At 42.6% G+C, this 19443-nt stretch overlaps 1 protein-coding gene across 1 annotated transcript; it reads left to right on the top strand.

Annotated features, from left to right (window-relative positions):
- Nucleotides 1-1734: 1734 nt before the first annotated feature.
- ube2j2 (ubiquitin-conjugating enzyme E2, J2) lies at nt 1735-15809 on the top strand. The gene is made up of 7 exons (XM_083771361.1): nt 1735-1909; nt 5179-5309; nt 9062-9102; nt 9980-10082; nt 13462-13600; nt 14018-14098; nt 15278-15809. Exons 2-7 carry the CDS (start codon nt 5179-5181, stop codon nt 15611-15613), a joined length of 831 nt encoding a protein of 276 aa, XP_083627487.1. The 5' UTR covers nt 1735-1909; the 3' UTR covers nt 15614-15809.
- Nucleotides 15810-19443: the final 3634 nt, after the last annotated feature.

The following is a 19443-nucleotide window of genomic DNA, read 5'->3' as shown; positions in this document are numbered from 1 at the left end:
ATTTGCCATTGACAATGAAAGGAGACATTTGTTCAAATGTCCGCCATATATGACGTATACATTTAACCAACCAATCACATAAATTCAGTTGTTCATGAGACGATGTTTCGATGATGTATAATGATACAGCGCCCCTCACTTCACATGGGTGTGATTATTTTTAACCTTGACCGCTTGATGCACTTGAGAATCCACCCCCTCCCCCATCTCACCTAAATGCTCTCCTGTGAATGGTGAGCGTACCAGGTGAGCGTACCAGGGCATTTGCCTCTGAGTATAGCAACACTACATGTCGCCCCAGCCTCCTTCATCCACTCTTTTTGATGACTTGAAAACTAATGATACCTGCATAATGTCCTTGAGCATGAATGGAAAACATTTTGCATTGTCAATTCCAGAGTGGATGTCGCCTGAGTTTATATACTTAAGTTCCTGATGATTCATGGCTCTGGTAGATTATATATAACTTTCCCCTTTTCATTTCAAAGTTTGTCAATGATGAAACCAGGTAACCCTCTCAACATCTTCCCATTGGGAACCAAGCGGTGGAAAATAACTGAACCGGTTCCCATTGGGAACCAAGCGGTGGAAAATAACTGAACCGGTTCCCATTGGGAACCAAGCGGTGGAAAAGAACTGAACCGGTTCCCATTGGGAACCAAGCAGTGGAAAAGGAAAGGGAAAGGGGTCATAGCGATTTGCAAATAGAGAAGGAAAACAAAGTAAAAAAAAGTTACAGGACAAAAAAAGTATATGATGTCTGTTATTATCATAATTACAAAACCTGTTGCAGTCAAATGATCTGGCCTCGTATCGCCTGTGAGCTTAGCTACAGGGACCTCATCATCTATCCAGCTACACGGGGTACGGCCCAGGGCCCTCTGGGTTCCTTGAAGGGGTTCCGAATGGATCCTTTTATGGGTCATTTTGGTTCCATGTTGTGGTGTAGGAACCACTGGTGGAAGGTATAGCTGCAAACAAGAACAGCTGAAAAACATTTGGAAGAATTTATGTAAATGTAAGTAAAGTAAGGTAGGCCTAGCCTGGGCACCATTTCATTTCGGTATATGATCCGGGCTGGAGCCGGATGATATGCTTACGTCATGTTGTAGGCAATGGTTTGCCTACAACAAACAGGAAGAACAGGCGGCGACAACTTCCTTTTCCCTCTCAATAAAAGCTCTCGCTTACGAGAGCTTTTATTGAGAGGGAAAAGGAAGTTGCCGCCGCCTGTTCATCCTGTCTGGCGACTACAAAACAATACTACAGCATGACGTAACCACATCATCCGGCCCCAGCCCGGATCATACGGACTTTTGAAACAGAGACCAGGCTTTCCTCCGAGGCGGTGGAAAGCCTGGTGATGCGAGGTTAAGATAGGCCTATACATAATTAGAACATGCTTAAACATTTGACAATTAAGGTCCAATATTTCTACAATCCCAATTGTCATTTTTGGGAAATAAACAAGAAGTTGAAAGATACCATTATATATATAATGATTATGATTTTAATATTAATTTAAGGAGAACCACTGTCCTTTATTGAACTCCTAGAGCTAGTGAACTCCTTAAATCAGTGTCATTACATATTCTGAAGAAAACAATGACAACGAATAGAACATACCACCAGGGGGCGGTAATGTACTACAGCACCACAACACCAACCTAGTACCTACCACAACCACAAAGCGGAAGTGTGTGAGTCCTTCTCTCTCTAAGCTAAGCTAACAGGCTAACGCTACGTCGTCGTCGGTCGGTTGGTTGGTTGGTTCAGTGCTGTTGCTGTCCTCGTTTCATCTTTCATCGCCTTATCTCTCTCCCCCCGTCTGGAATATATCTGACAACCAAAACAACCTCTTCTCATCTGGGGAGGTCTCTTTCACACTGTCGTCGGGCTCTCTGGAGAGGTACGGGGCGTGTTGTGTTGTTTGTTAGCATGTCTGTTTTTAGTGTAGATTCATAGGAAGCGGAATGTTTGCGGCTGCCTGCTGCCGCCGGTCCGCCGCCGCTCGAGCTTCGTTGTTTATTAGCCTAGCAGCTAACACTAACAGTGTTTCATTAGCCTAGCCTAGTGGCTAACAGTAACAGTGTTTATTAGCCTAGCCTAGTGGCTAACAGTAACAGTGTTTATTAGCCTAGCCTATTGGCTAACACTAACGGTGTTTATATTAGCCTAGCCTAGTGGCTAACACTAACAGACGGCCTACAACAGACAGTAGGAGAGTACAGTCGGCGTCATTATCATTAGCTGCTTATCATTCAACCAACCCTAGCCGTGCCGGTAACATGTTTTGTGCATTTATTTTTTTAAACATAAAATACGGCGTTTACACATTTATTTTTCCCGACCGACCAAAATGTTGAATGTTGTTGAAAAGAAATTCCAACAACATTCAGAAAATTTTTTCGACGTCCCCCCCCCCAACATTTTACGCATTTTTCCCGAAATAGCAGGTCTGCAAGCTCACAGCTTGCAGATCTGAGAGCATGAGCACAGATCAGTGAGCTGGTAGATCTGCTATTTCCGACTAGCTTATGTGGTTTAATGAGGAGGAGCTGTCAAAAACCCCTGCTAGCCTAGTTAGCATGGCTGACTGACGTCGTCAACTATTACAATAACACTAACATACGTATAGATCCATATGGGACCTCTCCCTCCGATGTCACCTTATTCTTTAATGTACGTTGTTTTACAAACATGTCATTTGGTGTGTATAGATGTTTGTTAGCTGCAGCTACAGGAGATGTTGGTTAGCATTGAGAAATAATGAGTGACAACATGATCACGTTCATCTGCTAAATTATTGGACCAGCATCAGCCATTGTTAATAATTATAATAATAATAATATTAATTTTTATTATGAACATGTTAGGTATGTGTATGTATCTCAAATAAATGCTCCTCAGTGCTAGTAGACTCAGTCCTTGTTGTAGGAATTAATTGGTTGAAATAAATGTATACCGGTACAGCCAGGGTAGTTGTTAAAATTAATGTCAGTCTGCCCTTTTTGAGTGGTGCAACCACTCCTATAGACAGCTATGTGTGTCCCTGAGTGGCGCAACCACTCCTATAGACAGCTATGTGTGTCCCTGAGTGGCGCAACCACTCCTATAGACAGCTATGTGTGTCCCTGACTGAGTGGTGCAATCACTCCTATAGACAGCTATGTGTGTGTGTCCCTGTGTCCGAGCATGGAATATTGTGTGTGTGTGTCCCTGTGTCCGAGCACGGAAATAGCATATTGTCACCAAGTTTCACTGTTGCACCACTCACTTCAGACGGGTCTGATTTTTTAACTTTTGCTCCTGTACTGGACATGTCATCATGTATTATATTATTATTGTATTTATTAGTGGTGAGTGATGTTAAAGTTGAGTCCCTCCAGGCCTCCATGCGTGCATTGATTGATTGCGAACGCAGTGAGCCACTTACTATGACAGCAAGGGCTAAATGTCTGTGTGTGTGTGTGTGTGTCACGCTGTTACACCACCCGCCCGCCACCAGAGAGCGCAGCTGTAGCACACACACACACACAAGGGGGCAGCTGTAACACACACACACACAACCACACACACACGAGCTGCGTTCGCTTCACGCGTTTGCGCGTCTTACTTGTTATTTCTTATTAGACAATAAAAAGCAGTACTACAGGGTACAGTAAAGCACCGAAGAAAGACCTTGCGGTTTCTTGTTTCCATTCGGGTCCCATGCACAATCACAACAATGACAACATCAATTGAGATATCTTAAAAACGTGATAACTATGTATCACGGGGGGGGGGGGGGGGGGTGTATCACATGACAGTTTCAGAAGTTTATTACACACACACACACACACACACACACACACAGAGAATATATTGGACACATGACCTGACCAAAAGATACTTGGACAAGGACACAAACAGGAATTAGTTGAGTGTCACGGCGTCAAGTGTATCAGAGTGCTTACACAGCAAAATTACTGATTCAACACAATACATTTATATAATATAATACTTAACTGGGTAAATCAGATGAAGGTCAGTCCCATATTCATAATTCATGACAGAATAGATACAGACAGTTATTATTGATCCTGCCGGGGGAAATTCAATCCCCACAGCAGTTAAGATAACTGGGGGTCTCCAAAAGGTACTATAACCCATTTTGACCTGAGGACGATTCTGTCTTCTAAATCCTGACAGTTTTCTGAAAAAACCCTATGTTTCTATGTCAGTCGTTTTCAAACTATTTCACGTCAAGGACCCCAGAAAATAAATGATATGTATTTGGCCGCCATCTGAAAATATGGTGTTCCAGGGAAACTCCCGGAAGCAAAGATTTGAGTTAAAAATGTTTGCTCTGAAAGAATATATATTCAAAGATTTGCGTTACATTTTCACGATTTTCCAAAAATAGCAGACGTACAAGTTCGTAGCGCGGCCGAGTGCCGAGCTTGTAGATCTGCTATTTTTCAATAGCTAAAGTATAACGTAATGCTTAAAAGCTTATTGTGTAGCATAGTGGCTCACAACAAGTTCAACCTCACACTGATTGCCTACAATTCTATCAATCTCCCACCAAATCACAGGGATATCCTTGGCATAGCTCATTTAAAATAAATGTCGTCTTCGAAATCCTAGAAGTTTTCTGAAAATCCTATGTTTCTATGTCAGTGGTGCTCGGAATTATCTGTATTTGAAAATATGTTTTTCCAGGGACCCGCCCAGAAGCAAAGATTTGAGTTAAAAACATTCACTCTGAAATATTTTTTATTCAAAGATTTGCGCCTCATTTTCACGATATAAAAATAAAAGCAGATCTACAAGCTCGTAGCGTGGCACTCGGTGCTTGTAAGCTTGTAGATCTGCTAAAAACACCAAAAGGGGTTCCCGTCCCAGAATGGGTCAAGATGTTGGCTTTCCACGCCGGCAGACCTGGGTTCGATTCTTGTGGCCAATTACATATACTTTTTGGGGTCCTTGACATGAAATATTGAGAACCACTGATATAGAAACATGAGGTTTTTCAGAAAGAAATACATTTTAAAAAGCCATTAAAAAAAAAAAAAAACGACGTCAGTCAGGCCTAAAGTGGTTAACAAGTAGCAGGTGGGTGTTATTTGTGTGTGAATGAAACACCTCTGGTCACGTGAAGAGTGAAACGGCTCCCTTTTGTTGTTGTTGCCACAGATGAACAGCAACGGGAACAAGAGAGCTCCAACCACGGCCACGCAGCGACTAAAACAGGATTACCTCCGGATAAAGAAAGACCCGGTGCCTTACATCTGTGCAGAACCTCTGCCCTCCAACATTCTGGAATGGTAAGTATTATTATTATTGTTATTATTATTATTATTATTATTACATCTGTGCAGAACCTCTGCCCTCCAACATTCTGGAATGGTAAGTATTATTATTATTATTATTATTATTATTATTACATCTGTGCAGAAACTCTGCCCTCCAACATTCTGGAATGGTAAGTATTATTATTATTATTATTATTATTATTATTATTATTACATCTGTGCAGAACCTCTGCCCTCCAACATTCTGGAATGGTAAGTATTATTATTGTTATTATTACATCTGTGCAGAACCTCTGCCCTCCAACATTCTGGAATGGTAAGTATTATTATTGTTATTATTATTACATTAACTAATTGTAGGTACCCTCACAAAAACATGCAGTAATCCTGTTCTCTAAACTGCCTCCCCCTGGTCAGCCGGGGCGCCTGATGGAGGGGAAAGGAACTGGTTGGAATAACGTGTTCCTTCCACGCGCTACGTCCAACCAGGGAAACTCCCCCCTGTCAGGTGTAAAGGAGCAACTTGGACACTCAGGCATGAAGGAAGCATGAGTTCAAGTCTGTTGCTCTCCCCAGGTTGGTGGAGGGTGTGTAGAGCCCAGGATCACATTAGATGATTGACACAGGGGTGAAAAATGGGTTACAAAATCGTGGGATAAAAATTATTAAGAAAGAAAAAACGAATGTCATTGTCTGCGTTAAATATTGGACCAAATTAATAGACATTTAATCTCTGTTTGCCTTTTAGACTTCTTAATAGTGATGCAGTGATACCGAATATTCGGCCGCAGAAAATATTAGTCAGAAAATATTCGTCAGAAAATGGCTAAAAATGCATTTTCGTCCTATTCGGTTTCGGCCCTAATAGGCTGAAAATACATCACAGAATAGTGTATGCAATTAATGTATTCAAAAGAGCAGAATAAATGTTTTATGGACCCATAATAGTGATTAGTATTTAAGTTAAGTTTTGCCATAACCATTTATTTTGCCATAAATCAGGCAGCTTTAATGGTAAGGAAAAAATATGTATAATATTATTATATTCATTATTCGGTTTTCGGCCAAGAATGTCCCTTTTAATCAAACACTGCACATAATGTCAAATAACTTAAATTTACAAAGAAATCACTGACATTCAATATTCTTTCTACTTTCAAAGAAATGTAAAAAATAATAGCTGATCTACAAGCTTTAACGTGTTACGAGGTGTCCGTGACACGTTGTCAGCTTGTAGATCAGATATATTCACTATTTTGTGGAAAATAGTTTAAGAATCTTTCAACATACAAACGAATTTGTTGCACCTATGCTGTGGAATGATTTACCACTCTGCTTGGGAAACGCTGTGTCTGTTGGCATCTGCTACTGAAAACGCATTTGTACCGCAAACATTTTGGCTTGCTCCAGTGATTTCTATGTACTGTTCTATCTTATCTATTTCTAGGTACTCTCTTTGTTGCTCTGTTTCCTATTTCATTGTTGGTTAATTTTTGGATTGAGATGTTCTTGTTTCATTCCTTTTATTTTATTGTACAGCACCTTGTAACAACTGTTTTGAAAGGCGCTCTATAAATAAAATTACCGTACCTTACCTTAGATGATTATGCAAAAATAATTGCGATTATTATCTCTAATTGCGACTATGTATTATGTAATAATTGTGACGGGCCTAATGGTGAGCTGGTCGGCCCAGATATAACCTGTAGCACATGCTTGCTTTGGGGCATTTGAGGTGAGCAGATATAACCTGTAGCACATGCTTGCTTGCTTGGGTCATTTGAGGCCTTGGACTGGAAACCAAACTTCAAACAAGCGTTATGTAATCAGCAGATTTAACAAAGCCACCAGCTCTGATATTTTGTCACAAGGTCACCCTTAAATGAAAATGATTTGCCTCGAGTGCACAAAGTTCTGTATGTACCCAAAGTGCACACGTCCATAAAGTAATAACCTGAGGTGCACTTGACTTGTATGTCAAAATGTGTCTATGCACACAAATGCACATAAATAAATGAACACCCTGAAGTTAACCCATTCTGACCTGAGATCAGATTCTAAAAATGTCTTCTACATCCTGACAGTTTTCTGAAAAAGCTATGTTTCTATGTCGTTCTGCTATTTTTCAATAGCTAAAGCATAACATAATGCTAACACCAAAAGGGTTCCCGCCCAGAATGGGTTTTAACTGTGCATTATATTATTATTATTATCTAATCCTGGGCGCTACACTTCCTCTGCCAACCTGGGGGGGGGCAGCGGACTGACCTCATGCCTCCTTCTATGCATGAGGAGTCCAAGCTGCTTCTTTACACCTGACGGGGGAGAGTTTCCCTGGCCGGACGTATAGCGCGTGGAAGGAACACCTTATTCCTATTTCCTACCAGTTCCTTTCCCCTCCATGAGGCGCCGTAGCCCCTTCCGGGACCCTCGGTTGCAACTTTCACTCGTACACGTTTTTGTTTGTTCACAGGCGTGTCCACCCAGCTCTTTTTTACTTCAATTCATTGCGTCATACTTTGTGGGGAAAAATGACACACAATGTGCACAAATCACAATGCGCACCATAGGATAGATTAGACCCCGATGGCATCATCCCTTCATTGACAAACTGGCTGCTTGTGTAGATGTCCTAGCGTGGTGATAGTCTTTTGTACTTACATGTCCTTACATGTACATGTGCCTGAAATCTTTGAATATATATATATATATATATATATATATAGTTACAGAGCAAGTTTTTAACTAAAAACTTTGCTACTGGGAGGGTCCCTGGAACAACATATTTTCAGATGGGGGTCGGCGGCCAATGTCATATATTTGTGGGTATGTTTGACAACCACTGACATAGAGAAACATGAGGTATTTCAGAAAACTGTCAGGATTTAGAAGACCTTTCTTCTTCTTTTTTTTGACGTGGCCTAAATTATGGGTTAAATGGGTATCAACAACACCAACACCGTGGCTCCCTCCCATGTGCATCTCTGACATCACGTGGATGTTGTAGGGAAACTATCTCTTTCAGAACAACACCATAAATAGATACCGGTAGATAGATAGTCCTTTGTTGATCCCGTGGGCCAAATGCACTCAGCAGCTCCAGGAGGAGTCACTGGTTAACCCATTCTGACCTGAGATCAGATTCTAAAAAATGTCTTCTACATCCTGACAGTTTTCTGAAAAAGCTATGTTTCTATGTCAGTCGTTCTTCGATTTTTCAAACATAGCAGACCTACAATCTCGTAGTGGCGCGCTATGAGCTTGTAGATCTGCTATTTTTCAATAGCTAAAGCACAACATAATGCTAACACCAAAAGGGGTTCCCGCCCCAAAAGGGGTTAAAGACAATGAAGGCTCTTAGCTTTGATACTTTTATTTCTTGGTATATTAAATGACAGTATATTGATATCATCTTCAAATGTGGGCATGTTTTTAGCCTTGAGTCTTTCTTTATTATAAGCCATGATCAAAGAAAAGTGAAATATCTCAAAAGAAATGGAAAACATATTTGAGAAAGGCATGCATAGAGGTTTGCCTACTGGCTGTGTGTGTGTCTGTGTGTGTGTGTGTGTGTGTGTGTGCACAGGAAATGTGGCGCAGATGGGTCCAGCGTTTTTCATTATTTTCGTACAAGCAGACACACACACACACACACACACACACTCTTATTAGACGAATGTCCTCCTCGCTGTAAAATAATCCAACCGCTGACTAACAGAAACTTCATTTCATTGACCATTTTATTTCTTCTCTGTCTTTTCCAGGCACTATGTTGTTAGAGGTCCAGAGAAAACCCCCTACGAAGGTAAAACTTAATAATATGGGTTCATTTTTAAAACACAAATGCTCTGTCCTTTACCACTTCGACACTTCTGAGTAGTCAAGCTAATTTGTGTGTGAGTTTTATAAATGTGTAATCATTGAAAAGCATAAAAACAAGAGGTTGTGACTAAATCTTTAGATCTTGTTTTCTTTTAGCATCTTGTGAAAAGTAACACTTTTTGTACAGCGACGGTACATGGAAATTAAATGAAATGATATATGATATGATATGATATGATCTAGTACTTTATTGTCAGTTCACACTGAAATGTGTTCAGCGACCCAGCAGCCAAATATACACACATTTGACATAAACACAAAGAACAACACAATTTACATACATAAAGACATGAATACAAGAGCAATGTCCACCGCTTAGATTACCAAATGTAAAAGCTAGTCTGGAGCGATTCACTTTTAATAATCTCTGTCTGTGGATACTAGTGGTGAGTGTTGTGACAAGACTCTGTCCTTCCCCACAGGGGGATACTACCACGGAAAACTCATATTTAATTATTTATACAAGACTCTGTCCTTCCCCACAGCGGGATACTACCACGGAAAACTCATATTTAATTATTTATACAAGACTCTGTCCTTCCCCACAGCGGGATACTACCACGGAAAACTCATATTTAATTATTTATACAAGACTCTGTCCTTCCCCACAGGGGGATACTACCACGGAAAACTGATATTTAATTATTTATACAAGACTCTGTCCTTCCCCACAGCGGGATACTACCACAGAAAACTCATATTTAATTATTTATACAAGACTCTGTCCTTCCCCACAGCGGGATACTACCACGGAAAACTCATATTTAATTATTTATACAAGACTCTGTCCTTCCCCACAGGGGGATACTACCACGGAAAACTCATATTCCCGCGGGAATTCCCCTTCAAGCCTCCCAGTATCTACATGATCACACCCAACGGGAGATTCAAGTGCAACACAAGGTAAGAACACGGGGCTCATTTTGAGTCTTTTGAATAATCTTCATTTGGTTTTATCCCATTTTGACCTGAGATCAGATTCTAAAAATGTCTTCTACATCCCGACAGTTTTCTGAAAAAGCTATGTTTCTATGTCAGTCGTTCTTCGACTTTTCAAAAATATGAGCTTGTAGATCTGCTATTTTTCAATAGCTAAAGCATGACATAATGCTAACACCAAAAGGGGTTCCCGCCCAAAATGGGTTAAAGTCACATTTTAGTCACCTGAAAAGTTCTAGTGGAAATGTGTTTTGACAGTCGACCTTGATGTCGCTGTAATGGCAGATTTTACACTTGGTTGCATGCTGAAAATAGCAGATCTATGACGCGTTGTGAGCTTGTAGATCTGCTATTTTTCAGCATGCATGAAACTGGATCTCGTGTCCACTAGTCCCTCCCTATAACATTTTTAGTCTGGTTATTTATTGACGAAATTGACTAAATATATTTAGTATTAGTTTTAGTCATCATAGATTTGAGTCTCATTACAACAACGAGCACAATCTGTGGCATGCCTTCCTTGACAGAAAGCTATGTGGCTTCCTGTCAGTAATGCTTACTGTTACTTCAGTTGGGCTTTGTTCCAAGTACTGACGGTCTCATGTTCACCTTATGGAGCCCTGTCTGTCTGTAATGAGACAGTACTGACGGTCTCATGTTCACCTTATGGAGCCCTGTCTGTCTGTAATGAGACAGTACTGACGGTCTCATGTTCACCTTATGGAGCCCTGTCTGTCTGTAATGAGACAGTACTGACGGTCTCATGTTCACCTTATGGAGCCCTGTCTGTCTGTAATGAGACATTACTGACGGTCTCATGTTCACCTTATGGAGCCCTGTCTGTCTGTAATGAGACAGTACTGACGGTCTCATGTTCACCTTATGGGCCCCTGTCTGTCTGTCTGTAATGAGACAGTACTGACGGTCTCATGTTCACCTTATGGGCCCCTGTCTGTCTGTCTGTAATGAGACAGTTGGGCTTTGTTCCAAGTACTGACGGTCTCATGTTCACCTTATGGGCCCCTGTCTGTCTGTCTGTAATGACAGAGTACCGACTCTCTCTCTCATGTGACATGAAATGACCCATAGATATGAAACCTCCTTTGAGGGTAGAAAAATCCTCCCCAAAAAAAAGAAAACTGGTTAAGCAACGTGGTGACTAATGATAAGTCATAGAGAATTCATGAAGCTTGATAATGAAGCAGTTTTTGTCAGACAACAGCCAAAGCAACATTATTATTATTATTATTATTATTATTCCTCACACGGATCTAGACAGTGATTGTGAATCTACTGATTTCTCCCCCCAGTGTCAGCCAGCCAGGCCTCGAAAATCTACAACCAATTTAATCTGTGCATTCTTTCTGCAGAAAATATAATTGGGGAGTATTTGTGCGAGTGCAAATTCTTCTTTGGGGTGCGTCCATAATAGCCTGATTTAGTCTTGGGTTGCACCCTGGTGTCGAATTCCGTAAATTACAGATATATACAAGATCACAATCGACGCATCACGTTCGAGACACGTTGTGAACTTTGGTAGTTCTGTTTACTGAGAACGACCTAACCCATTCTGACCTGAGATCAGATTCTAAAAATAGCAGACCTACAAGCTCGTAGCGCGCCACTCTGTGGCGTGTTTCCTCCTCCGCGTCATCAGTGCCCATACCTGAAGGCGGGGTTGGCGAAAGGGCCTTTCTGTGTGGAGTTTGCATGTTCTCCCCGTGTCCCCTAGGGTAGGTACCCTCACAAAAACATGCAGTAATCCTGGTCTCTAAACTGCCTCCCCCTGGCCAGCCGCGGCGCCTGATGGAGGGGAAAGGAACTGGTTGGAATAACCTTCCACGCGCTACGTCCAACCAGGGAAACTTCCCCCCTGTCAGGTGTAAAGGAGCAACTTGGACACTCAGGCATGAAGGAAGCATGAGTTAAAGTCCGTTGCTCTCCCCAGGTTGGTGGAGGGTGTGTAGAGCCCAGGATCACATTAGATAATTGACACAGGGGTGAAAAATGGGTTACAAAATCGTGGGATAAAAAATATATTAAAAAAAAAGAAATGTCTCTGGGACTAAAAGACTATCCCTGCATCCTGGGACTCATTACATTGAACCCCTATTTACAGCACTGTACAACACTACAAGCAGAAGGGTACATTCAGCTGTCTTATCATCTCTCACTGATAGACGTTGAGATGAGCCTTCTTTCCCCCATATCTGGTGAAATGCAATCCAATGCAAATCCAAGTAAATGTAATAATAAAAGTTTTGCTATGCCTGCCTGCCACCACGAGAGATTACACGCACTACGTGATTCATAAGAACGATGGCATCTTTCTGATTCATAAGAACGATGGCATCTTTCTGATTCATAAGAGCGATGGCATCTTTCTGATTCATAAGAACGATGGCATCTTTCTGATTCATAAGAACGATGGCATCTTTCTGATTCATAAGAACGATGGCATCTTTCTGATTCATAAGAGCGATGGTATCTTTCTGTTTGGATTCATAAGAGCCATGGCATCTTTCTGTTTTTCTATGGATGTTTCTATGCAGCTCTAATCGGCTTCTAGAGAAGCTAGACGTGCCTAGTCTTGTTAAACCTTTTGTTGGTTAAGCTTCTGTTCTTTGTTCTGAAGTCTGAACGTTGTGTTCTCGTGGAACACGCTCCTGCTCTACAAAAAAAACGTTTAGCTCAACAAGAGCCAAAAGACCCAAACTAGTGAAAATAGCAGGTCTGCTCCGGGGCGGCTGAGCAGAGCAATGATCCGTGGGTCGACGGTTCGAATCCCAGCTCGTCCTGTACACATGAACACTGAACCCCACGTTGCCTCGGTCGGTGCTAGCTTGCTTACCAACTTGGTGTGTAAATGTGGGATGTGAGGACTTTCAGCACTTGGAAAAGCACTATAAAAATGCAATTCATTTGTGATATTTTCACTTCATGTATAAGAGTATACATACTTTTGGAAAATTATTTTAATTGTTTAACTGTTTTTAAGCATTATGTTGTACTTTAGCAATCGTGAAAATGTGGCCCAAATGTTTGAATATGTTCTTTCAGAGCAAACTTTTTTAACTCAAATCTTTGCTTCTGGGGGGTCCCTGGAACAACATATTTGTCAGATGGGGGTCGGCGGCCCTTTTTTGGGGGTCCTTGACATGAAAATGTTTGAGAACCACTGATATAGAAACATGAGGTTTTTCAGAAAACTGTCAGGATTTAGAAGACATTTTGTAGAATCAATCTCCGGTCTAAATGGGTTAAAATAATAATAATAATAATAATAATGATAATAATAATAACAGTCTGTCTTTTCTTTTGTATCTATCTGTGCCACCCCCAGGTTATGTCTGTCCATCACAGACTTCCACCCAGACACCTGGAACCCAGCCTGGTCCGTGTCCACCATCCTCACAGGTCTGCTCAGCTTCATGGTGGAGAAAGGCCCCACCCTGGGCAGCATCGAGACCTCTGACTACACGGTGAGTGCATTATTACATGGTGTTAGAAAGGCCCCACCCTGGGCAGCATAGAGACCTCTGACTACACGGTGAGTGCATTATTACATTGTGTTAGAAAGGCCCCACCCTGAGCAGCATCGAGACCTCTGACTACACGGTGAGTGGTGTTAGAAAGCCCCCACCCTGGGCAGCATGGAGACCTCTGACTACACAGTGCATTATTACATGGTGTACTGTACTGTACTGTACTGTACTGTACTGTACTGTACTGTACTGTACTGTACTGTACTGTACTGTACTGTACTGTACTGTACTGTACTGTACTGTACTGTACTGTACTGTACTGTACTGTACTGTACTGTACTGTACTTCACAGCTTCACACACATATTGTTTGGCGTCTCGTTTGTTTTAGCGTGTTAATTTTTTGTTCTTTCAGAAAAGACAACTGTCAGCCCAAAGCCTGGCCTTCAACCTCAAGGACAAAGTGTTTTGTGAGCTGTTTCCCGATGTAGTCGATGTAAGTATGGACCTTTTACAAGTTCACGACATGTTGTGAGCTTGTAGATCTGCTATTTTCAGAGCGCACCATCCGAGCGCTACCTAACATAAATTGATCCCTCGATTAGTCCCTACCTCCCCAACATCTAGGTTTTTTTTTTTGACGAAATTGTCAACAAAGGCAGTCGATGAAAATATCTTCGTCATAGTTTTAGTCGATGAAATCAACACTGCATGTTTGGTAAAACTAGCGGATTTGAATGAAAATCAAGCGATAATCACCGGCAGGTTAATATCACGTATCACTCCAATGCTCACCTGGAGCCGACTGGCTGAGATCAGGACTATTACTAACCCTAAATCTAACCTTTCAACACACCAGGCCTGCCTAGGCTACTTAAACTATTTAGTTTTAGTCTAGACTTAACCAACTAAAAATTAACACTGGCATAAAACATAATTTGCCCAGAAAACGTAATTGCCCAGATTAGCGTTTGGCAAAATGTCAACGGAAGTCCCGGAAGAGCTGTGATTGGCCAGTAGTCGCTCGAGTGTCAGCGACGATGCCTTCAGGATTCCGCTTGACTTCCTCCTCTCGCTGCAGACGGGTCGCTAGCCTCCAACCAACTGCAGCGACCAATGAGGCATCTATATATATATATATATATATTTTTTTTTTTTTTATCCCACGATTTTGTAACCCATTTTTCACCCCTGTGTCAATTATCTAATGTGATCCTGGGCTCTACACACCCTCCGCCAACCTAGTCCCCATATATGGGGGACAAGGGGAGAGCAACGGACTTGAACTCATGCTTCCTTCATGCCTGAGTGTCCAAGTTGCTCCTTTACACCTGACAGGGGGGAGTTTCCCTGTTTGGACGTAGCGCGTGGAAGGAACACGTTATTCCAACCAGATCCTTTCCCCTCCATCAGGCGCCCCGGCTGGCCAGGGGGAGGCAGTATAGAGACCAGTTCCTTTCCCCTCCACCAGGCGCCCCGGCTGGCCAGGGGGAGGCAGTATAGAGACCAGTTCCTTTCCCCTCCATCAGGCGCCCCGGCTGGCCAGTGGGAGGCAATTTAGAGACCAGTTCCTTTCCCCTCCATCAGACGCCCCGGCTGGCCAGGGGGAGGCAGTTTAGAGACCAGGATTACTGGCATCTATATTTTTTATTAAAACCAGTATTTAATTCTCCAGGAGATGAAACAGAAGCAGAAGGCCCAGGAGGAGCTGAGCGCCCGCACCCAGCCCCTCCCCCTCCCGGACGTGGTGCCTGACGGCGACCACCCGCAGCACGCCCACTACGGCGGCCTAGTGCCCGCCCTTAACGGGGCCCCCCTCCCCCTGGGGGGCGGAGCCGGGGACGCCGCCGCGGCCGGGAACCCCGCCCACGCCGGCCAGCAGCAGCAGCAGCAGGCCAATCGCAACCACGGACTCCTAGGCGGCGCTCTGGCCAACCTGTTTGTGATCGTAGGCTTCGCGGCGTTCGCCTACACGGTGAAGTACGTCCTGCGGAGCATCGCCCAGGAGTGAGGAGGAGGAGGAGGAGGGTGTGTGTGTCGATGATGGCGCGTGCGCTCGCAAAACGGGAGCGCCATCTAGTGGACTACTACAGCGATTGAAAACACACTACCGCGGTTAGGTGGGGGGGGGTTAGTCTTCTTTTTAACCCCCCACCCTGCTCACTAGCGCCACCCACCACCACCATGTACTTTGGACGATGTGTAAATTCAAAGCCACCCACCCAGGGTGGGAGGGGGCAGAGGTGGGGCGACTGGACTTGTAGTAGGCCCGTGTGTTTGTGTGTGTGTGTGTGTGTGTGTGTGTGGGTGGGATGGAGGGGGGGGGGGGGGGTTATTAAAAGCTGGTTGTGATATCCCACTCTCTCTGCTTCAGTGGTTCATGCAGGGTGTGCCTGGCTCATGGGTTTTAAGGCCTATCCATTCATACTCTAGTTTTACCGAAACGGTGGTTTAGTACAAAAAACAAACAAAACAAGAGATGTGTTTGGGGTTAGCGTCGAGTCGCTTATACCCCTGGTTCTTAACGAATCAGTGGTCCGGGGACCACCAGTGGTCCTTGAGGGTTTTCCAGGTGGTCCCCAGCTAAATGATGGAGAGTTGGTAATCGAAAGGACAACTCCAGAGAGCGTCAAATTAAACTAAATGGACCCTTATGGGTCCATCTCAAGAGTTCGTCAAACGGTGGTTCTGTGGTTCAAAATGCCCAATAAATTAATGGGCCTTGACATGAAAAGGGTTGAACACCACTGGCTTATATACCCACCGCGGCTCACGGCGGCCGATTTCATATATTTTTGGCGGTCCTTGTTTGAGAACGACTGATATAGAAACATAGGGTTTTTCTGAAAACTGTCAGGAATTAGAAGACACTTGTAGAATCGTTTCCAGGTCAAAATGGGTTAAAGAAAATACTGAAGCGTTCATTTCAACGAGACGCTGCCTGTGTGGCGGCGGGTATGAAGCAGCTACTCTGACGCCATGTCGGAAAACTACAGATGTCCCGATACTGTATCGGTATCGGGGGGGGGGGGGGGAGAGAGTATCGGATCGGCCCTTATTTGTCATATCGGTATCGGTGAATATGCCAGTCTAACCAGCGATCCTACACAGTGGGTAATAAGGGGTTGACACTGGCAGGTAAATAAAATGTTGGGGCATTTGGAGTTTCCCAAACTGCAAGTGCACATTTGAGTCTGCTATAAACACAACACGAGATATATATATATAGCTATAAACACTATGAGATCATGACACTGGTATTCGGTATCAGCTAACGCAGAAATTGAGGCATCGGAAGCGGAAAATCGGGACATCCCTACGTTCTCTCCTATCCTGGCTCTGGGTCTCTGGTTCCCTGGTTCTGGTTCCCTGGTTCGGAAGTCATTTGTGGGTCACAGGCGAAATTTGTATGGGTCCCTTCGTTTTTTTGTTTTGGTTTCCTACATTTTGGTTTTAATTACATTTTCCAAAAAGACATACCAAAAAGAAAATTTAAAAAATAAGCTAAATGTTTTCATGACTAATGCAATGATTTTCTTTCCGGTAATTTCACGAAGGGAAAAAAAATAGAAAGACAAATTCCATTCATTTCAAATGTTTTAGTGAAAATAGCCGACCTACAACGCGGCGCGAAGCAATGTGTTGGGAGCTTGTAGATCTGTGTTGGGAGCTTGTAGATCGGCTGTTCTCACTAGTTTTGGGTCACGGGGCAAACGTCTAATCTCTTCTTTTGGGTCACGAGCTTAAAAAAGTCTAATTGGAACCACTGTTGTAGATAACTGGAGGTAAGCGTCGGCATTGTGAGACTTTTGTGCATTAGAAAATCTTGTAACATTTTAGGAAATTCTTGAAGGACTTGTTATATACTGTATATTATTATTATACAAATGGTGGCAAATAAATCTTGACGCCGTTGATTGTTTTTGCACAGCTGCGTAAACTGGAATATCAAAGCGGTGACCTTGTTCTGAGCGTTTCTGGAGTGTTCCTCGAGAGAGGACGGTGCTCGGATCGATCAGTGATCGGCCCATTTTCTCTCAAAATGACTCGGATCGGTAATTTACCCGATCTGGAGAAACCGATCTTTTATACCATATTTAAAGTGGTACAAAAGTCAATCAGATTTAGAGTATAATATCATTTGGGCCTAAACATTCTCACACACACACACACACACACACAGGAACAGTTTGTGGGTTTTGACATATAATAATTTCGTAAATATTATAATCTTCGGGATCAGTCCCCAAAACCCCTGATCGGAGCACCTCTAGGTGAAAGGATAGCAGGCAGTCCATCTACAAGCTCGTAGCGCGCCACTATCTGCTATTTTTGAAATATCAAAGAACGACTAAAAAAGAAACATAGCTTTTTCAGAAAACTGCCAGGATTTAGAAGACATTTATAGAATCACTCCCAGGTCAAAATGGGTTAGAAATGGGATCATGAACGCAAACAACCAGGCCTGTGTGTGCGTGTATACTTTAGTTTGTTTTGGTCACCTGCCCCAGCTGAATCTCCACAGAACCTAAGCCATCGTTGGCATTACAGAGAATCCAGTCCTGCTAGTCTAGAGACTGAGAGCACAACTGATCCAAAATGATCCCGATCTCTCTCGGTTCGTGGGAGGACTTATGATTCATAATGTGTCCTTTAATTGTTTTCTTTCAGTCATGTGCTTTCAGTCATGCACAGAAAGAACTGGTTTCACAGCTTAGGCGTTCATCTCTGCATCGCTGGGCTTTCTTACTGGTAATTGCCCCCCGATACTGGACTCTGTGGTGGAATTATGATTCAACATATGACCCATTATTATTAGGAAAGGATGGAAGTCCCCTTTTGTCAAATGAAGCAGACAACCTGGCAGGCAAAGCCATTTGAGTTTATTATTATTATTGCAAAATGTTTCGACACAAATGCGAACCGAAAGGAGATGAGTGAGTGGCTGTTGGCAAGTGGCGACTGCTAAAGGAAAGGAGATTAATTCCAGTCCCAGCGCTGGGGTCGGCCTCCCGTTAACGCAACCCATGAGTCATGCATCCAAATGTTCGAGGGTATTAGTGACCAATACGTTTTTATTTTTTATTGGCTTCGTCGACCAGTATAGTAATGCTCTATATATAGGTTCAAATAGATGAGACGAGAAGAGAACCAGCAAAACGTGTTCTGTATATTTTCTTTATATAATTATTTTACTTTGTGTTTTTGTTCTATTTTTTTTATTTATAATTGTAGCCTTGGCTAGTCTTGTTTGCTGTTCAAGGAATTGTCTTAGAGTTTTGCTAACGGTGGCAAACACGACAACAAGCCTAGGCTCACATAATTGCTCATGATTTACTGTTTACTGTGCTTTGCGTTTAGTAGAGAATGGTTCTACTGTGTACTGTGCTCATCGTTTACAGCACACACACACACACACACACACACACACACACACACACACACGGTGTGAAGACTTGCCTTTCTTCATTGCTCTACTTATTTGGGCTACATCACAACATGTAAAAGAAAACGGTAAATGAGGAGAGTGCGTTTGTTTGTGTGAATGCAAAAGCAAATGCTCAAATTTTCCATGCTTCAATTATAATGTGTGATACTTTGTTTTCATAGTAAATGCAAATAAATTACCCTGCTCTGCAGGACATTTTAGAAAACCACATTAGTTTGCTCATGTTAAATTTTGATTGTCAACCCCATTAAGACCTGGACCTGTGCACTTTAGCTTTCAACCACTTTTACCATTATTTTAAACTTTAGCACTCATTTTGTGCAAATCTTTGAATATATATATATAATGTGTTTTTTTTTACTCAACTCTTTGCTTGTGGTGGTCCCTGGAAC

Source organism: Protomyctophum parallelum, assembly GCF_964188405.1.
Source record: "Protomyctophum parallelum genome assembly, chromosome: 8".
NCBI lineage: Eukaryota > Metazoa > Chordata > Actinopteri > Myctophiformes > Myctophidae > Protomyctophum > Protomyctophum parallelum.
This window is presented reverse-complemented; position numbering and strand designations above follow the sequence as displayed.